At 40.7% G+C, this 20,809-nt stretch overlaps 1 protein-coding gene across 9 annotated transcripts in view; it reads right to left on the reverse strand.

Moving 5' to 3' along the window:
* Positions 1–20,809, reverse strand: part of COMMD10 (COMM domain containing 10) — a 458,728-nt gene that overhangs the window by 346,932 nt on the left and 90,987 nt on the right. For 7 of the 9 annotated variants that reach the window (XR_008847444.1, XM_056537407.1, XM_056537410.1 and 4 more), the window contains exon 5: positions 2,921–3,031. Coding sequence is in view for 8 of the 9 variants with exons in the window: in XM_056537407.1 (XP_056393382.1) it covers positions 2,921–3,031 (111 nt within the window). In the remaining variant the exon portion in view is untranslated. Of the gene's footprint in view, positions 1–1,000; positions 1,124–2,918; positions 3,032–20,809 lie in introns of those variants that run through there. The other 2 variants (XM_056537406.1, XM_056537405.1) reach the window with 2 other exon arrangements.

Raw genomic sequence — 20,809 nt, forward strand, 5'->3', positions numbered from 1 at the left:
GCATCCCAAATGACTACTGTGAATTACTACACCTGTACCACAGCCAGAGACTTGCACAATGTTGTACTGATACGAAAACAATGCATTGGTACTTAGCTGAATAAAAGGAATATTTCCCTAATGTGAAATGGGAATACTTCTCTAAAGGCTATCAGCACAGGGAAGTAGTCCTGTTTTCTTCAAAAAAGATGAGAATGTCACTAGAAGCCACAGAATTTCCCAGGAGTGTGGTAAAACGAAAACATATCTGTCACCAAAATGTATTTTATATGTATTTGCACAAATCACATGGAATGCTAAAATATGTATTTATTGTATTGTATTTATTTAGAAGCACGCATCTTTGGATACATTTGGAAAAATGAACTGTAATAAAAGCTATAAACTGGCAAAGATTATTCATTATATTTTTACACCAATTCCTGGTGAATCTGCCCTCCTGCTAAACCCTATACACTTTTTCATATATGAGTGCCAAAATGCTTATGTCTGTATAAAAAAGGTCTGTGCTCAAATGTCTTTCTAACATCAGAAAATGATGCAAACCGCTCTTAAATTCCCGCCTCCACCATCTAGAATACTCCTGAATTTCATAGCAACATGTATAGTGATAGGTGATATGTAGGTTTATCCTGTTTTGTTCCAATTTGAAAAGAATAAAAAGATAAAACATATATGCATCTCCGAGAGCACATACTAAGGGCTGTAACTGCCATGAGGCAAGATGAGTTTCACACCTCAGGTGGCAGATTGAATGGTGGTATGTTCCAGCGCAAAGTCATACTACTAAAGTCTAGAATCTTTTACTACACACCAATGGTTCCACTGACCCCACAACGCTGGACACAGATGTGTAATGTTTGGCAGTCAGGGCTGAAAATGAAGTATTTATTTGGTACCTATATATTATATGGAGGTATACAGTACACTTTGCTGGTACTTCTATACACTGCATATACAGTGTACAAACATGATTTTCACCTCAGCAGTAGAAAAAGTAGAATGCCCCCTGCACCTACCATCCTCCTCCTCCAATGCTAGTGAAATAATAAGTCTTAGATAAGGCAGGTATTGATCTAAGGAGACATGGTAAACCAGGGCATGATTCTTTAAAGGTGTCATCCTGAAAGAAAAAACATGGTGGCTTTCTTTGAAAGGGTTTAGTTTATAATGGAAGCCATTGATGTGCCACCACAGTTGTACAATGGATCTAAATAGCAACCAATTCATACAACTGATTTAAAATTAAGGTTTTTTTTTTAACCTTAATATGGTTTAAGCCATTTTTACATCAAGGGTAGCACTGTATGGGCAGATGGAATCGTCAACAGACCCACAAACTCACATGTGAACAGAGCTGTACTCTGCAAAACCTTACAGAGGGAAAGGGCAACAATAAGACAGATCCCTGTTTTCTCCACATGTGATACACTTTAAAGAGGCTTATAAAAAGGTCTTACATCCTGAGTCACTACACATCTGAAACAGGGAAAATGAGAAAAGGGAAATATTTACCAGGCCTATATGGATTATAAAGGGTTATAGCAGTGCTAGTCAAGACGGCAAAAAGCATTCAACATGACAGCAAAGTCACTGGATTAGTAGCTAGAGTCATGTATTTTTAACTATCCATCATATGCTTCTATGTAGTTATCTAGGAATACACCGTATACTGTAGACAGCACATTGGGAAAGCACTATGGGTCACTTCTCACAACCAGGACGCTAGAGGAAAGTGAAGAAAACATGTATTTTGTATATCCTGCATATTTTATATACTCTGAATCTTTTAGCAGAAATATGACCCACTGTACATAAGATTGTACTGTCTAGACAATAAAAATCCAAAAGGTCCTCTAAACCTTTTAAAATTGCCTACAGTCAGACAGTGGAGTAAATGACAACCTTTATTTACCCCTCTGTTCACCTGCTTGAGCATCTGCAATGACATCCCATACACTGAGCATGTGATACAGCAGCCAATCACTATTTCCGGCAGTCACGTGCAATACAAGAGACCGCCATGGGCAGTGACTGGCTGCAGTGTCACATGCTCAATGTATGGGACATCATCACAGATCACCCTGAGGGGACAGTGAAGCAACAGAGGACAGGGGGGTATGCACAGACCTTTTTTTCTCCCCACGTAGGGACAAGACTGGTAAACCTCTTAAACTCAGATACTTATTATTTGGTAAATCTTTATTCCATTGTTCAATGAGCAACAGCTGGATGGGGGCAACAGACACCCCTGCTCTGCTACCAGCATTCTCCTATTCCCAGTTACAGTCACATGGCTGTTACCAGGTCGGACGAGAGCAGTAGTAATTATTCTTACCATAGTATATAGGAGGAACCTGTATCGTTTTACATATTTATACACACACATAAATGTGTATCACAGAAGCAGAACTGTAAAATGCCTTATTTTAACTAAGAAAAATTATATTTCTCAACACAACAGAGACATTCACAGAAATGCTATTTGCTGTATCAGAGTATTTCTGAAGACTTAGAAAGTGATTAAAAAAAGCAATTAAGAGAAATAAGATGTAACAAGCTACCACTGCCAGGATGGGTATTTTTTTTTCCACAAAGATCCTAATCCGATGCCACACTTGGGAGAGGATAAGCCTAGAGGGGTCTTTTGTCTGCGTAAGTGGTAATATCAAATGTCTGCAGGCGAGGCTTCCTAATGACTTTACTATGAGCACAGAGTAGGCAAACTGGTAATCTCTATACAGTAATGGCATATTACCAAGAGATAAAGATTGAAAACAGCAAGTCAGGTGTCTTCTGCTTAACCCCTTCTGTGATAAGGAGTACATAGGTTAAAAAGCACTGGTAGGATAAAGACCTGATGTTACAAGTTGCCCTAAGGAGAGAAGGGAAGTGCTCAGCAGCAGATGTGACTACCTACCTTTGTGTCTTCGGTGCTAACTCCAAGTTCTAGCACAGCCTGGGGAGATTTCATTTTTGCTTGGGTGGATTGAGCCATCTGGAGGTTGAGCTGCCAGGCAGTCGTCTCCAGCTAGACAACAAAACACAAAAAAGCAATAGTTACTTATTCCATGTGTTTCCAAGCTCTTATACATAAAAAGTCGAACAGCAGTTTTGGCAAACAGAGGATACAATTATAAAGCATCTCCTTTATGCCATCTGCATCAGTTCACTTGGCAATCACTTACGACATATTACCTTAAAGGAGTACTCCACTGGAAAACATCTTTATAAAACATTTTTTTTTAAATCAACTGGTGCCAGAAAGTTAAATAAATTTGTAAATGATTCTATTAAAAAAATGTAATCCTCCTAATACATATAAGCTCCTGTATACTCCCTAGGAAGTTCTTTTCTTTTTGAATTTCCTTTCTGCCTGACCACAGTGCTTCCTATGACATTTAGGGCATTTGTTTGGTGTACACATTTGAAATATACAACTTCAGGTCTGTGTAAACTTAAAGGTGTACTCCGCCCCTAGACATCTTATCACATATGCAAAGGATAGGGGATAAGATGCCTGATCGCGAGGGTTCCTGCTGCTGGGGACCTCCGCAATCTCGGCTGCGGCACCCCAAACATCCAGATGACTGCGCCTCGCTCGTGACGTCATGGCCATGCCCCCTCGATGCAAGTCTATGGGAGGGGGCGTGACGGCCATCAAGTCCCCTCCCATAGACTTGCATTGAGGGGGCGAGGCTGTGAACTCACGAGCAGGGTGCGGCCGTGACGTCACAAGCCTCCGATGCTGCACCCGGCGCTCTGAACGAATGCCGGGTGCAGCAGGGAGATTGCGGGGGGTCCCCAGCGGCGGGACCCCCTCAATCAGACATCTTATCCCCTATCCTTTGGATAGAGGATAAGATGTCTAGGGGCGGAGTACCCCTTTTTAGGGACTAAATTATTATAATTTGTAGCTTTCTTCCAAAAACAGTGCCACACTTGTCCTCAGGTTGTGTGTGGTATTAAAACTCAGCTTCATTCACATCAATGGACTGGAGCTTCGATACCACCCACAAACGGAAGATAACAATGGCACTGTTTGTGGAAGAAAGCAGCTATGGCTTCCTAAAATTGGATGACTATTTTCAGATCACACTTTAGAAAACTTTGCCTGGTTCTATAAGAACATTGTTTTAACTTCTTGAGGATTTCTGCTAATCCATAATAGGAACTGCATTACTTCAGCAGATACACTAGCAACTACATATTATACATTGCAATACAGAATATGTACTGATCGTTGACCATTTCAATGAAACTGAAGAACATTACATGGTACATCAATATTCTGGAGTGCAAACCCCCTACTAATGTTCCAAACAAGTTTACCATCATATACAGAAACCTAAGCTCAGAGACGATTGTCACATGCGCTATTGCTATGTTAGGACCAATGGGAGTGCATACAGTAAAAATAATTGCAACACAAGATAATAGGGAAAGCACAATAGCAAGCAGTTACAAGAGATAACGCATTCAGGTTTATATACTGCAGAACACTGCTCGGTGCTGCTAAATATGAGCATTAGTTTACTATCCTAATATAGATTCCTACCAGCACCTTATCATCACTTAATCAGAACCAGACACAATTGTGTCTTACATTCTATTTGTGGAAAAAACACGACATAAAGATGCAGAGTAGGAGGTGAAATATAACAAGTGACAAGAGGATGCACTGACTGACAAGTGGAAGGAAACAGCAAGAGAACAAGCCTCATTTCCATGAATTTATTTCTGTAGGAACTATGATTTCAATTTTAACTGGAGCCCAAAATATGCATGTGCAAAAAAAAAAAAAGAAAAAAACGCATACTGCCCTTGAAGCCTATGAACACCCCTGCACCGATTTATTTTATTGGACAAAATGCTAAATTAAGCAACTATCTAAAAAAAAAGGTTCCATTAGAAATTTTCAACCATTATGCTTCTGCAGTGTATGTAGGACAGACGTCCATCATATGAAAAATTTCTATAGAACTGTTTCTCTCCTCCCTTCCCTAAGTACCCATAGCAGAAGAGAGGAAGGAAACATGCACACAGCAGCTCAGAGTGTGGAAAGTTGGGGCAGAAAACATGGAGGGTAGCTCACACAGGTTGTAGATAGGGAGGAAGAAAGATACTAGGCAGTTTGCAAGAGACAATTACAAAAAAGGCTGTGTGCAAGTACAGAGAAAAATAAGAGCAGCCATAACTATCCTCAGACTCCTGAACATACAAGAGCTCATATCTAGTCAGTGGTTTATTGGCCACTAGGCCAACAAGGCCTGCAGTCAAAGGGGGTGGCACAGAAGAACCACTGGAGTATTCACAGCTTTTAATGAATGTAAATGAAGCATTTATTATATTACATGAGAATATACAGGGTGGGCCATTTATGGTTGGTGATATTAACTTCCTGTTTGTGGCACTTTAGTATATGTGAGGGGGGAAACTTTTCAAGATGGGTGGTGACCATGGTGGCCATTTTGAAGTCGGCCATTTTGAATCAAACTTTTGTTTTTTCAATAGGAAGAGGGTCATGTGACGCATCAAACTTATTGGGAATTTCACAAGAAAAACAATGATGTGCTTGGTTTTAACTTTATTCTTTCATGAGTCATTTACAAGTTTCTGACCACTTATAAAATGTGTTCAATGTGCTGCCCATTGTGTTGGATTGTCAATGCAAGCCTCTTCTCCCACTCTTCACACACTGATAGTAACACCGCAGGAGAAATGCTAGCACAGGCTTCCAGTATCCGTAGTTTCAGGTGCTGTACATCTCGTATCTTCACAGCATAGACAATTGCCTTCAGATGACCCCAAAGATAAAAGTCTAAGGGGGTCAGATCGGGAGACCTTGGGGCCATTTAACTGGCCCACGACAACCAATCCACTTTCCAGGAAACTGTTCATCTAGGAATGCTCGGACCTGACCCCCATAATGTGGTGGTGCACCATCTTGCTGTAAAAACTCAGGGAACGTGCCAGCTTCAGTGCATAAAGAGGGAAACACATCATCATGTAGCAATTTCGCATATCCAGTGGCCTTGAGGTTTCCATTGATGAAGAATGGCTCCACTATCTTTGTACCCCATATATACCACACCATACCATCAATTTTTGTGTTTCAACAGTCTTGGAGGGATCTATCCAAAGTGGGTTAGTGTCAGACCAATTGCAGTGGTTTTGTTTGTTAACTTCACCATTCACATAAAAGTTTGCCTCATCACTGAACAACACCTTCTGCGTAAACTGAGGATCCTGTTCCAATTTTTGTTTTGCCCATTCTGCAGCACCGGAAACTACGGATACTGGAAGCCTGTGTTAGCATTTCTCCTGCGGTGTTGCTATCAGTGTGTGAAGAGTGGGAGAAGAGGGTTGCATTGACAAATAAATAACTCATGAAAGAAAAAAGTTACGTTAAAACCAAGCACATCATTGTTTTTCTTGTTAAATTCCCAATAAGTTTCTTGTGTCACATGACCCTCTTCCTTTTGAAAAAACTAAAGTTGGATTCAAAATGGCCGACTTCAAAATGGCCGCCATGGTCACCACCCATCTTGAAAAGTTTCCCCCCCTCACATATACTAATGTGCCACAAACAAGAAATTAATATCACCAACCAATCCCATTTTATTCAGGTGTATTCATATAAATGGCCCACCCTGTCCTTTAAAAGGTTCAAGTATTCAGCTATAACATATCTCCCTACAACCTTGTAATACAGCTCCTATAGAACTCTGTGGATCCATACTGTGACTCTAACACATTACATCCACAGGCGCTTTGAAGAATTCTAAATCCATATGCATAAATATGGAGTTGGTCCACCTTTGCAATTAAAGCACCTTTCACTGTTTTGGGAAGACATTCTACAAGATTCTGGAGAGGTCTGTTGTAATTTTAGTATATTCATCCAGAAGAGTATTTTTGAGGTGTTAGAAAAAAGGGACTGGCTTTTAATTTCTATTCTAGTTTATCCCGAATGACTGATAGCACCGAGATCAGGGCTCTGTGCATGGAGGTATAGTTTTTCCACACTAAATTCATCCAATCATAGTTTTATGGAACTGGGGCACAGTCATGGTGGAACAAAGAAGAACGTTCTACAAATAGTTCCCACAAAGTTGGAAGCACACAACGGTTCAAAAGTGTTTTGGTATGCTGAAGCCTTAATGGGCCTAGGACCACCCCTAAAAAATAGCCACATAGCATTATCTTTTCTCTCCCAAAATTCAGAGTTGACACTCTGTTCAGCCAGGTAACATTCTCCAGAAATTTGCCAAATCAAACTGCCAGATAGAGAAGCATTTCCACTAGTTCAGAGACAAGTGGTAGCATGCATTACACCAGCCCACCTGGTGCTTGGCATTGTGCTTTGGGTGCTGCTTGGCTATGGTAATCCATGGCATGAATTCATCTGAGGTTTGTAATTATACAGTTATTGAGCCAGAAGAGTATTGGCAACTTTTATGGAATATGCAGCTCAGCGCTTTGCAAGCTTATTCGTAATGTTACATAGTTTCCACTTAATGGCCAAGTTGCTGTGATACTTAAACGCTTCCACTTATAAATAATGCAACTCAAAGTTGATCGTGTAAGATCTAGGAGGGAATGGATTTCGCAGGCCGATATGTAGCAGTGGTGGCATCCTATTATGGTATCAGGCTGGAATTCAGGGAGTTCTTTATAACAACCAATTATTTCCTAAATGTTTGTAAAGGCAGATGGCATTGGTAGGGGCTGATTTTATATACCTGTGGCAAGACTGAATGAAACACTTGAATTTAATGAGTAAGGCTACATTCACACTACCGTTGTGCCCCCTCAATAACGTTGGTCAAACACTTTTTTTTTTTTTTCATTTTTGAGCTTGAAAGGCCGTCATTTTGACGCAATGGGAAACAAAGGGTCCCGATGGACCCCATTATAGTCAATGGGGTCCGTCGGGCGCAGCTGTTTTAGGGTACGTTCACACGTACGCAGATTTGATGCGCAGGATTTGATGCACAGGATTTTATGCTGCAGATTTCAATGTAAACTAAATGACTGTGCACAGCTTCTAATCGGCAGTTAGGAATCCTGCGCATCAAATCTGCGCAGGATCCTGTATGGGTGAACGTACCCTAATGAAGAAATTAGCTAGAGAAAAAGACGGCGCAAGAGCTATTTTTTCTCCAGCTATTCTCACCGGCGGTCCCGACAGCCGTCACACTACCACGTCACAACGCTAGTGTGATTTCAATACTTTTGTATATATGTAGCTGAATAACAAAAGAAAAAACGTTTGTTGATATTTGGGTATAAACCCTTATTGACACTGAATAAGCTAAGTAACTTTACTGACAGGAAAATGACCAATGGGTGCGCTTCACATTCCTTTTGTTAAACATTGCAGGAATTAAAATTCCTGACAGTGTGTATCCTGTGCTTTTGCACAGCAGCTGTCCAGTTCTTCTAGTTTTCTGTTGTTGTTGTTGTTGTGTTTCTTTTTTGTTAAAAAACTCATCATGTCATGTCAGTCGTTGTCAAGAGTAAGCCTATAATTATGATGAGGTCCTCACTATATTATGCAGGTAAGTCCAAAATAGCGGAACTTTAAATAATAGAAGGAAGACGTACGCTGTGAGTTTTATTATCCTCCTTCTGTAGTAGTCAGGCTTTATGCAGTGATTCATATATTTACAGTTTGCATGAATAAATCACAACAATATAAAACTCGACTTTTTATTACCCAGGCAATTCATCAGTTCATGCTCGGCTGCAACATCGAGAAGCTCATTAAAGGTTTGAAAAAGAGAACAAGTCCTGATGTATTACAGCAAGTTTGAAAGACACGATTTTACATTCCCTTCCATTGATTTAAACAGTGTGTGCAGGTCTTCACTGGCAGACTGCTCTATGAGACAGTGCTGCGAGGAGAGAAGCTCCCCATGTGTCACTTCTAGCGGATGTACAGGTTTCCCCTAGGGTTTCAACTGCATTGCAATATGGAAAAGAGAATGGCCCTCTCATTTCAGGATAAATTTAACGTCAAGGTGCACTCACTGCAGCAAGGCAGACAGGATAAGACCTGCACATAAATAAATCTGTATCCAGACATTAAATGGGCACTGTTCTTTCAACAAACTTTGTATAATACAATAGTACAAGTGGAAATAAGCAACTTTGTAATATATCTTACTAGGGAAAAAAATTGCAATTTTACAATATTAAGCCACTTCCCTTCCTTCTTGTCCTGACTGACCATTCACTCATTTTATTGCTTAAATACATATTTAAGAGATGAGATTAATTGTCAGCTTACTGAGGAATCAGGTTATAGTTGCACATAGATGTCTATGAAGAGAAGAGGAGCAGGTGGTGTATTGTGAGAGACAGAAACATCGCTGAGATGCTAAAGGTTCAAGTAAGTATTTTACTGTCTCACCTGTGTTTGATTCACAACTCACTACAGCTCTAAAAAGGTCCTCCATGCTGCTGTGTCTGAGTGTACGCTATAAAGATAAAGGATAACAGAATCCCCTCTTTTGTGTGTTTGCTGTGAACAAGAGACATCATAACAGCCACTCTTCACCTACTGAGCTAAAGAGGATAAGTAGCCAAACCCCAAAAAGATTATTTAAGATAGAAATATTTCTATTTCTACAAACACGGCAGCTTATGCTGATAAGTTACCTGAAATGACAGCTAGTAATTAAAATCTAACATAGTAACATAGGGGGGAGATTTATCAAAGGATTTAGACAGTTTTTTCCCCCCATCTAAAATTGTCGCTAAGAAAGTTGCAGTCTAAATACGTGCAACTTTTTCGCAACTTTTGCTTTAGAGGATTTTTAGAACATGATGCATTCTAGTCTATTTTAAACAGAAAAATGCATTGGCGCTGAATTTATCAATAGCGACTTTTTGGCGAAAACTCGCATCGGCCGAAAGTACGCTGAAATGTCAGTCCATGCTGAAGCAGGCTTGAATACAGTCTAAACCGTAGATCCGGAAATCTGTGTGTAGAATTTATCAAGAGCCGTGCAATTTTTGATGAATTAAGCAGACAGTAGACCGGCCTTACGCTCTGTAGGTTGGTCTATATTGAGGCGGGAAATAGACAGCTTTGATAAATCCCCCACATAGTTTGTAAGGTTGAAAAAAGACAAGAGTCAATCGAGATCAACCTAAAACCCTACTGTGTTGATCCAGAGGAAGGCAAACCCAAATGAGGCTGATGCCAATTGCCCCATGACAGAGGAAAAATTCCTTCCCGACCCAAATATGGTGATCAGAATAAATTGCTGGATCAACATTGTATCCCCAAAAATCCAATATCCATAACTTGTAATATTATATTTTTCCAGAAAAACATCCAGGTCAGACATCACAACATCATGTGACACGCGTTCCATAGTTTCATTGCTCGTTTAGTAAAGATGCCTAAAAAAAGGAACAAAAAGTGACTGCATTTTGAAGCGCTACCACAAGAAAATACAATATCAGCAGTAGTGATATAATACATTGTCTATTTATTCACAGGGATGCAGCATAAAAACTAAATAAAATGAACAAATAAAAAGGCAAGACGCGTTTCGGGGGTGAAATCCCCCTTTGTCAATTGCAGGAATAAAAGCATCGACATTAGTGTGTCACTTACAGGTATAAATAGCGAAAAAGTTTCTTCTTCCCCTTCTTTATATAAATCAACAAACACATATCAATGATTTGTACAAGATAGGATTAAAAGCAACATAATTAATAGGTCGAAATTCATATATGCAGAGGTAAAACATATCAGGAAATGACAGCAGTACACTGAAAAGGAGGCTGTGACGTGGATTCATTCACAAAGAAGTCAGATAGATGGGACTCGCTCAGCTTCTTTCAAAAGTGTGCGTCCCAAGCTGTGGATGGAGTAACTGTACAGTAGTAGCTGTGTGGTGTTACTATGCACTGAATTATTAGTAAACAATGGCAAATATATGATGTTAAAATATACAGGGCATGCTGTGACCAGTAATAGAGTGAGTAAGATGTGTCTGTGCACAGTACAGTGAGAGACATTGAATGGATAGCGATCTATTAGAGATCGGGAAAGGTACAGTGTGTAGCCATAGCGGAGACACCGGGTATCAGATAAAACAGGGCAAGCTGGGACTACTAGTGGAAGTCTGTACACTGAGTGATTGCAGGGGAAATAAGTGATGATCTATAGGAATGGAAGGAGGATACAGCCTGTAGGAGATAAGAGATCTCAATTGGGACAAAACTAATAACAGAACACCAATAAGGGAGGATTTATAAGGCGGATGTGACACTTAAAGGGTACCTCTCATCAAAAAAACTTTTGATATATTATAGATGAATGTATGCAGAATAACTTTACAATTGCATGCTATTAAAAAATATGCTTCTTTCTATTTCATTTTCCACTTTGAAGAAATGACCACTAGGGGTCCGTCACCGGGACCTTTGCCAGTTACAGCAGGATATACACAGAGATTAAAACTACAATTGCGGGCGAACGGCGGCGCGGATCAGACCAAGGTAGGGCTCATTTTAATCAGCGTCTCCCGCACTATGCACCAATACCTGTGGATAGTGCGGGAGAAAATATGTGACAGTTTTCCTTTAAGGTCTAAAAATAATTCAAAGTTATTGGGTTAGAGGTAGGGCATAAAGATACACCTTTATTTAAGACGCTAAGTTCAATGTCGCTCAGTGACTTCTTGGAAAGATTAAATATTTTGATGGTGTCAATGGTGTGTTCAGAGTCTCTATTGGAGCTCGAGAGAGCACAACATGATTTTTTTTCTCGTTTGCATTTTTCTTTTTTCTGGTGTTGTCCTCCTATGCATCCTCTCTGTCTTCTCTTATGTTTGAGAGTCGTATTGGAGCTGCAATTTTTACAATTTCTGTGTTTGTTAGAAAGGGATTTGGCGGATGGTTCAGTGTAGGCGGGAGTCCTAAAAAAGATTCAGCGAATGAAATTGTAGTCTTAGAGGGAGGAGGAATAAATTGGTTCCTGGTGACTGATAGGTTCAGTGAGCGGTTTGAAGGCACCAGAGTTTCTATGAGAGGCTGTACATTCCGGGGTGATTTTTTCATGAATGGTGAGTAGAGAATCATCAAATAAGGGGTCATCTTCTTCATCACTTTTATCAAACCGCCCAGATGGAAGTGAATATGAAGGATTGCTGTTACATTCATTTTGGATGTAGTCTAAAAGTTCTGAGGGTATGGGGGATGAGTTTGTGTTGTTTGTGGTAGCAGCAGCCTGAGTGGCATTAACAGACAAGGTGGGTACTGTGGGATGAGTAGAAAACAGGTAGTGAGCTGGTAGCTGGTTTAGAATTGAGATAAATGTCAGCAGAAAATGGTATGGTGGCTGAAATGAGGCTTGTCGGGGGGGGGGGGGGGGGGGGATATGGTGGGGGGTTTTGACCGGGGATAAGGAAATGGGTTTTGGGATTTGAAGATTTTGTGGGGGAGTGCGGATGAGTTATTGGTGGTAAATTGTGGCATGGCTTTAGAGTTGGTGAGTTGGTATTGCGAGATGGTTTGTTATATGGGGGTCTGTCAGATGGGTGGTTGGAATTAAGACAGTATTTGATATTATTGTTTTTATAGTCAGCACAGTCCCTATTCAGTTTGTTACGTTTATTTTGGCCCACTTCAGTTTCATATTTGAGTATTTTGTTGGTAGTTCCCCTATCCGAGTTGGAGTATATGGGTAGAGAATGATATTTTTAAAGTTTACAAATGCAGTCATCAAACAATTTCATTCGCTGAGTCTTTTTTAGGACTCCCGCCTACACTGAACCATCCGCCAGATCCCATTCTAACAAACACAGAAATTGTGAAAATTGCAGCTCCAATACGACTCTAATGCAGAGGAGGACAACACAAGGAAAAAGAAAAACACAAACAAGAAAAAAATAGCACGCTGTGCTCTCTCGAGCTCCCACAGAGACTCTGAACACACCATTGACACCGTCAAAATTTTTATTCTTTCCAATAAGTCACTGAACCACATTGAACTTAGTGTCTTAACCTCTTGGGGACGCAGGGCGTATGCATATGCCCTGCATCACCGATCCTTAACCCCTTAAGGACACATGACGTTCTCATACGTCTCCATTTCCGAGTCCTTAAGGACACATGACGTATGAGAACGTCATGTGTTTTACCGGCCCCCCGCAACCATCTGGAGGGGAGCCGGTCCCCGATGCCTGCTGAAATCGTTCAGCAGGCATCGGGGCATATCGCCCAGGGGGGTCATTATGACCCCCCATGTCGGCGATGGCCGCAGATCGCTGGACAATTCAGTCCAGCGATCTGCGGCGGATTCCAGGTCAATCGGGTCTCCAGTGACCCGGTGACCCGGAATTATTGGCTGATCGGGGCCGTCAGAGACGGCCCCGATCAGCCAGAGCCAGCAGGGGTGAGGTGGCACTGGTGCCACCTCACGATCGCCCTGATTCGTCGGCCGGATTACCGGCCGACCAATCAGGGCGCCTGCTGCGGGTGTCACTCCCGCAACCCGCTCCGCCCCTCTTCCGGAGGACGTGAGCGGGTGCGGGACGTGCACCCCGGGTGCTGGGGACCCCGATCCCCGGCGCCCCTGTTGGGATCGGGGCCCCAGGAGCAGCAGCGGCGGCGGAGACGACGAGGGACTGACCTGTGCGGCGAGGATCGTTGGAGGTGAGTGACAGCCTCCTGCTGTTGCTTAGCAACAGCTCCCAGCATGCAAAAAGGGCATGCTGGGAGCTGTAGTTATGCAACAGCAGGAGGCAGACCACCACAACTCCCAGCATGCCCTTATGGGCATGCTGGGACTTGTAGTTTTGCAACAGCTGGAGGCACATTCTTTCTATGGAAAAGTGTACCTTCAGCTGTTGTGTAACTACAACTCCCAGCTTGCACAATCAGCTAAAGTGCATGCTGGGAGTTGTAGTGGTGCATCTGGTGGTTGCATAACTACAACTCCCAGCATGCACGTTGGCTGTCGGTGACTGCTGAGAGTTGTAGTTTTGCAACAACTGAAGGCACACTGAGTTAAGTAGCAAACCAGTGTGTCTCCAGCTGTTGCATAACTACAATCCCCAGCATCCCCAGCCAAAGTAGTATGCCTCCAGCTGTTGCATAACTACAACACCCAGCATGCCCTTCCGCTGTCCGTACATGCTGGGGGTTGTAGCTTTTTGCAACAGCTGAAGGCACACTGGTTGCAAAACACTGAGTTTGTTACCAAACTCGGTGTTTCACAACCAGTGTGCCTCCAGCTGTTGCAAAACTACAACTCCCAGCATGCACTGATAGACCGTACATGCTGGGAGTTGTAGTACCTAAAAACACTACACTAACACACAATAAAATAAAAAGTAAAAAGCACTACATATACACATACCCCTACACAGCCCCCCTCCCCTCCCCAATAAAAATGAAAAACGTCTGGTACGCCACTGTTTCCAAAACGGAGCCTCCAGCGGTTGCAAAACTACAACTCCCAGCATGCACTGATAGACCGTACATGCTGGGAGTTGTAGTTTTGCAACAGCTGGATGTTCCCCCCCCCCAATGTGAACGTACAGGGTACACTCACATGGGCGGAGGATTACAGTAAGTATCCGGCTACAAGTTTGAGCTGCGTCAAATTTTCTGCCGTAACTCAAACTGCCAGCGAGAAACTACTGTGAACCCCCGCCTGTGCGACTGTACCCTAAAAACACTACACTACACTAACACAAAATAAAAAAACACTACATATACACATACCCCTATACAACCCCCCTCCCCAATAAAAATGAAAAATGTCTGGTACGCCACTGTTTTCAAAACGGAGCCTCCAGCTGTTGCAAAACAACTACTCCCAGTATTGCCAGATAGCCGTTGACTGTCCAGGCATGCTGGGAGTTTTACAACAGATGGAGGCACCCTGTTTGGGAATCACTGGCGTAGAATACCGCTATGTCCACCCCTATGCAAGTCCCTAATTTAGGCCTCAAATGCGCATGGCGCTCTCACTTTGGAGCCCTGTCGTATTTCAAGGCAACAGTTTTTGGCCACATATGGGGTATCGCCGTACTCGGGAGAAATTGGGCTTCAAATTTTGGGGGGTATTTTCTGCTATTACCCTTTTAAAAAATGTAAAATTTTTGGGAAAACAAGCATTTTAGGTAAAAAAAAATATATATTTTTTTTACATATGCAAAAGTCGTGAAACACCTGTAGGGTATTAAGGTTCAAATTACCCCTTGTTACGTTCCCCGAGGGGTCTAGTTTCCAAAATGGTATGCCATGTGTTTTTTTTTTTGCTGTCCTGGCACCATAGGGGCTTCCTAAATGCGGCATGCCCCCAGAGCAAAATTCGCTTTCAAAAAGCCAAATGTGACTCCTTCTCTTCTGAGACCTGTAGTACGCCAGCAGAGCACTTTTCACACCCATATGGGGTGTTTTCTGAATCGGGAGAAATTGGGCTTCAAATTTTGGGGGGTATTTTCTGCTATTACCCTTTTTAAAATTGTAAAAATTTTGGGAAACCAAGCATTTTAGGTAAAAAAAATATATATTTTTTTACATATGCAAAAGTCGTGAAACACCTGTAGGGTATTAAGGTTCAAATTACCCCTTGTTACGTTCCCCGAGGGGTCTAGTTTCCAAAATGGTATGCCATGTGGTTTTTTTTTTTGCTGTCCTGGCACCATAGGGGCTTCCTAAATGCGGCATGCCCCCAGAGCAAAATTCGCTTTCAAAAAGCCAAATGTGACTCCTTCTCTTCTGAGACCTGTAGTGCGCCAGCAGAGCACTTTTCACACCCATATGGGGTGTTTTCTGAATCGGGAGAAATTGGGCTTCAAATTTTGGGGGGTATTTTCTGCTATTACCCTTTTTAAAATTGTAAAAATTTTGGGAAACCAAGCATTTTAGGTAAAAAAAATATATTTTTTTTTACATATGCAAAAGTCGTGAAACACCTGTAGGGTATTAAGGTTCACATTACCCCTTGTTACGTTCCCCGAGGGGTCTAGTTTCCAAAATGGTATGCCATGTGTTTTTTTTTGCTGTTCTGGCACCATAGGGGCTTCCTAAATGCGGCATGCCCCCAGAGCAAAATTTGCTTTCAAAAAGCCAAATGTTACTCCTTCTCTTCTGAGACCTGTAGTGCGCCAGCAGAGCACTTTTCACCCCCATATGGGGTGTTTTCTGTATCGGGAGAAATTGGGCTTCAAATTTTGGGGGGTATTTTCTGCTATTACCCTTTTTAAAAATGTAAAATTTTTGGGAAACCAAGCATTTTAGGTAAAAAAAATATATTTTTTTTTTACATATGCAAAAGTCGTGAAACACCTGTGGGGTATTAAGGTTCACTTTACCCCTTGTTACGTTCCCTGAGGGGTCTAGTTTCCAAAATGGTATGCCATGTGTTTTTTTTTGCTGTCCTGGCACCATAGGGGCTTCCTAAATGCGGCATGCCCCCCAAAAACCATTTGTCGCTCCTTCCCTTCTGAGCCCTCTACTGCGCCCGCCGAACAATTAACATAGACATATGAGGTATGTGCTTACTCGAGAGAAATTGGGTTTCAAATACAAGTAAAAATTTTCTCCTTTTTATCCCTTGCAAAAATTCAAAAACTGGGTCTACAAGAACATGCGAGTGTAAAAAATGAAGATTTTGAATTTTCTCCTTCACTTTGCTGCTATTCCTGTGAAACACCTAAAGGGTTAATACACTTACTGAATGTTTTTTTAAATACTTTAGGGGGTGTAGTTTTTATAATAGGGTCTTTTATGGGGTATTTCTAATATGAAGACCCTTCAAATCCACTTCAAAACTGAACTGGTCCCTGAAAAATAGTGAGTTTGAAAATTTTGTGAAAAATTTCAAAATTGCTACTGAACTTTGAAGCCCTATGGTGTCTTCCAAAAGTAAAAACTCATAAATTTTATGATGCGAACATAAAGTAGACATATTGTATATGTGAACCCAAAAAATATATATTTTGAATATCCATTTTCCTTACAAGCAGAGAGCTTCAAAGTTAGAAAAATGCAAAATTTTAACTTTTTTCATCAAATTTGGGGATTTTTCCCCAAGAAAGGATGCAAGTTACCATAAAATTTTACCACTAAGTTAAAGTAGAATATGTCACGAAAAAACAATCTCGGAATCAGAATGATAACTAAAAGTATTCCAGAGTTATTAATGTTTAAAGTGACAGTGGTCAGAATTGCAAAAAACGCTCCGGTCCTTAAGGTATAAAATGGCCTGGTCCTTAAGGGGTTAAGGACTCAGGGCGTACCTGTACGCTCTGGTCCCATTTACCGGGTTTAAACCATTCTCACCAGCAGGGAACGGGTTAAACCCGGTGGGTCCCGGTTGCTACAGGCAGCCAGGACCCACGGCTAATGCGCAGCAGGCCGGAGCAGTTACACTGATAAGTGCTTTGCAATAAAAGTCCATTAACCACTTCCCTATTAAAAGTTTTAATCCCCCTTTTCCAATTTTTTAAATAAGATAATGAAATAAAGAATAAAAATAACCATATGTGGTACCGCAGCGTGCTTCAATGTCCGTACTAAAATATTAGGTTTAAAATATTAGGTTAGCTAAACCACACGGTCGATGGCGTACACGTAAAAAAAAATACCAAAGTACAAAATGTGCATTTTTTGTCACTTCATATGCCATAAAAATATTAATAAAAAGCAATCAAAAAAGGCCCATCAAAACAAAAATGGTACCTATAAAAAAAACTACAGATGACGGCACAAAAAATTAGCCTACATAACCCCCCCACCATACACAGAAGAATAAAAAAATTATAGGGGGTCAGAAGATCCAAATTTTAAACATACTAGTTTTGGTGCATGTAGTTTATAATTTTTTAAAGTATTAAAATAAAACCTATATAAATTGGGTATCCTTGTAACCGTATGGCCCTGCAGAATTAAGATAAGGTGTCATTTTTACCAAATAATGCACTGCGTAGAAACGGGAGCCCCCAAAACTTACAAAATAGCGTTTTTTTTTTTGTTTTTGTTTTTTATTTCACCCCACAAATATTTTTGTTTTTGTTTTGCCGCAGGTTATATTCTAAAATAAGTGATGTCATTGCAAAGTACAATTGGTAACACAAAAAACAAGCCCTTATATGGTTACCGTGATGGTCCCGATCAGCCCGACTGGGCTGACGGGAAGCTTTCACTTTCGATGTGCCGATCAAAGATTTTCAGTGTTTTCAGAACTAAGACAGAAAAGCAATGTCATATACATCTACAGCTACGTTTTTACCTTGTATCAGAAAACCCTTTTAACAGTACTGTTCGGTTCACATTTACATTATAAAAAACAAAATTTATATATATACAGTATATATATATATATATATATATATATATATATAGATATAGATATAGATATATATATATATATATATATATATAGAGAGAGAGAGAGAGAGAGAAAGAGAGAGAGAGAGAGAGATAGAGATAGAGATAGAGAGAGAGAGAGAGAGAGAGAGAGTGTTTCTTAACTACTTAAATGTTACAGCCACTTTTCTAGGAAAAAATAAAATTTAAAAACTGCAAAGTAATGCCACATGACTTCTAAGTGTAAATATATACCCATACAGTTTCAAAACCAAATTCCCCTTCGTTTTTTACTTACTTCACCAACAACTTTCTATCAGCATCTAAAAAAGGTACATATATACACTGTGATAAAAAACACTTTTGCAAAACACATAACAAATCCGCTGCAATTTTCTTAAATTAAGTTAATATCGCTCCAAAAATACTATTTAACTCATATAGCAGTCACCTTTTGTTCAATTTATTCGGCATCATTTTGTTACGGCTCCAACCTACAGGATTCCGTCTATTTGACTTCTGGCTTGCAACCTGAGATCTTCACTATACCCCTGCTCAGGGGCGATATGCATGAACCCAAGTGTCTCATAAGAGACTAATCTCTGGAGGGGGGATATACCTCTTACCCTCAGGATTACACGAGGCACCGGCCTCTTCTCTGCTCTTTGTTCTTTTTTATGCTCTTACAGTAAAGAATACCTGTCTATGATGATGGTGAAACCTTCTTTCCCCTAGACATAGAGGATGCCTCCTTGTCATGGTTATCGGCCTAGGTATAAAAAGATCACTAGAAAGATCTCTATACTGTCCATTCATATATTTGTACATTGAGATCAGATCGCCCCAAAGACGTCTTTTCTCTAAACTAAATAACCCCAAGCTTAGTAACCTGTTCTGGTACTGTAATCCTCCCATACGCCCAATTATCTTTGTCACCCTCCTCTGCACCCTCTCCAGTTCAGCCATGTCCTTCTTATATACAGGTGCTTAGAATTGGACACAATACTCCATATGTGGTCTGACTAGTGATTTATACAGAGGCAAAACTATGTCCTTAACACGTGCCTATATGCCTCTATACTTTGTTAGCCTTGGCAGCCACTGTCTAGCACTGATAAGTGAAGTAGAGTTTACTGTCCATCAGTACTCAAAGTCTTTTTTGGTTGACGTTTTACCTAATGCACATAACTGTACATTTTGTTTTTATGGCCCAAGTGCATAACCTTACATTTCTCCACATTAAATATAATTTGCCATGTCTGTGCCCAAGCCTCCAGCTTCCCCAGATCCCTCTGTAATATTATGGTGATCACCCAATCCACTTTTGGGGTCATATGCAAATATAGAAATTCTACTTTCTAATCCCTCTATAAGATCATTAATAAACATATTGAAAAGAAGTGGACCCAGTACTGACCCCTGTGGTACCCCACTAGCAACTGTCACCTAACCAGAGTAAGTCCCATTGATATCCACCCTCTGCTTCCTGTCACTAAGCCAGTTACTAACCCATTTACATATGTCCTCCCCCAGTGCCAGCATCCTCATTTTATGTACTAACCTTTTGTATGGCACAGTATCAAATGCCTTAGAAATACAACATCCACAGCTTCACGCGGTCCAATCTATAACTGACCTCCTTATAGAAGCTGATCAGATTAGTCTGACAGGACCAATCTCGCATAAATCCATGTTTATGTGTCAGAAGGTTGTTTTCATTAGGATATTCCAGAATAGCATCTCACAGAAAACCTACAGGCTTCTAGTTCTTTGGATGCATTTTCGAATATTGGTACCACATTTGCTAAGCGCCAGTCCTATAGAACAGACCCTGTTGTTATAGAATCTTTAAATAGGCACTCTCATTAAAACTAATTTTTGCTATTGCACTCCTTAACCCCTTAAGGACTCAGGGTTTTTCCGTTTTTGCACTTTCGTTTTTTCCTCCTTACCTTTTAAAAATCATAACCCTTTCAATTTTCCACCTAAAAATCCATATTATGGCTTATTTTTTGCGTCGCCAATTCTACTTTGCAGTGACATTAGTCATTTTACCCAAAAATGCACGGCGAAACGGAAAAAAAAATCATTGTGCGACAAAATCGAAAAAAAAACGCCATTTTGTAACTTTTGGGGGCTTTCGTTTCTACGCAGTGCATATTTCGGTAAAAATTACACCTTATCATTATTCTGTAGGTCCATACGGTTAAAATGATACCCTACTTATATAGGTTTGATTTTGTCGCACTTCTGGAAAAAATCATAACTACATGCAGGAAAATTTATACGTTTAAAAATGTCATCTTCTGACCCCTATAACTTTTTTATTTTTCAACGTATGGGGTGGTATGAGGACTCATTTTTTGCGCCGTGATCTGAAGTTTTTATCGGTATGATTTTTGTTTTGATCGGACTTTTTGATCACTTTTTATTCATTTTTTAATGATATAAAAAGTGACCA

This window comes from Hyla sarda, chromosome 1 (genome assembly GCF_029499605.1).
Source record: "Hyla sarda isolate aHylSar1 chromosome 1, aHylSar1.hap1, whole genome shotgun sequence".
NCBI lineage: Eukaryota > Metazoa > Chordata > Amphibia > Anura > Hylidae > Hyla > Hyla sarda.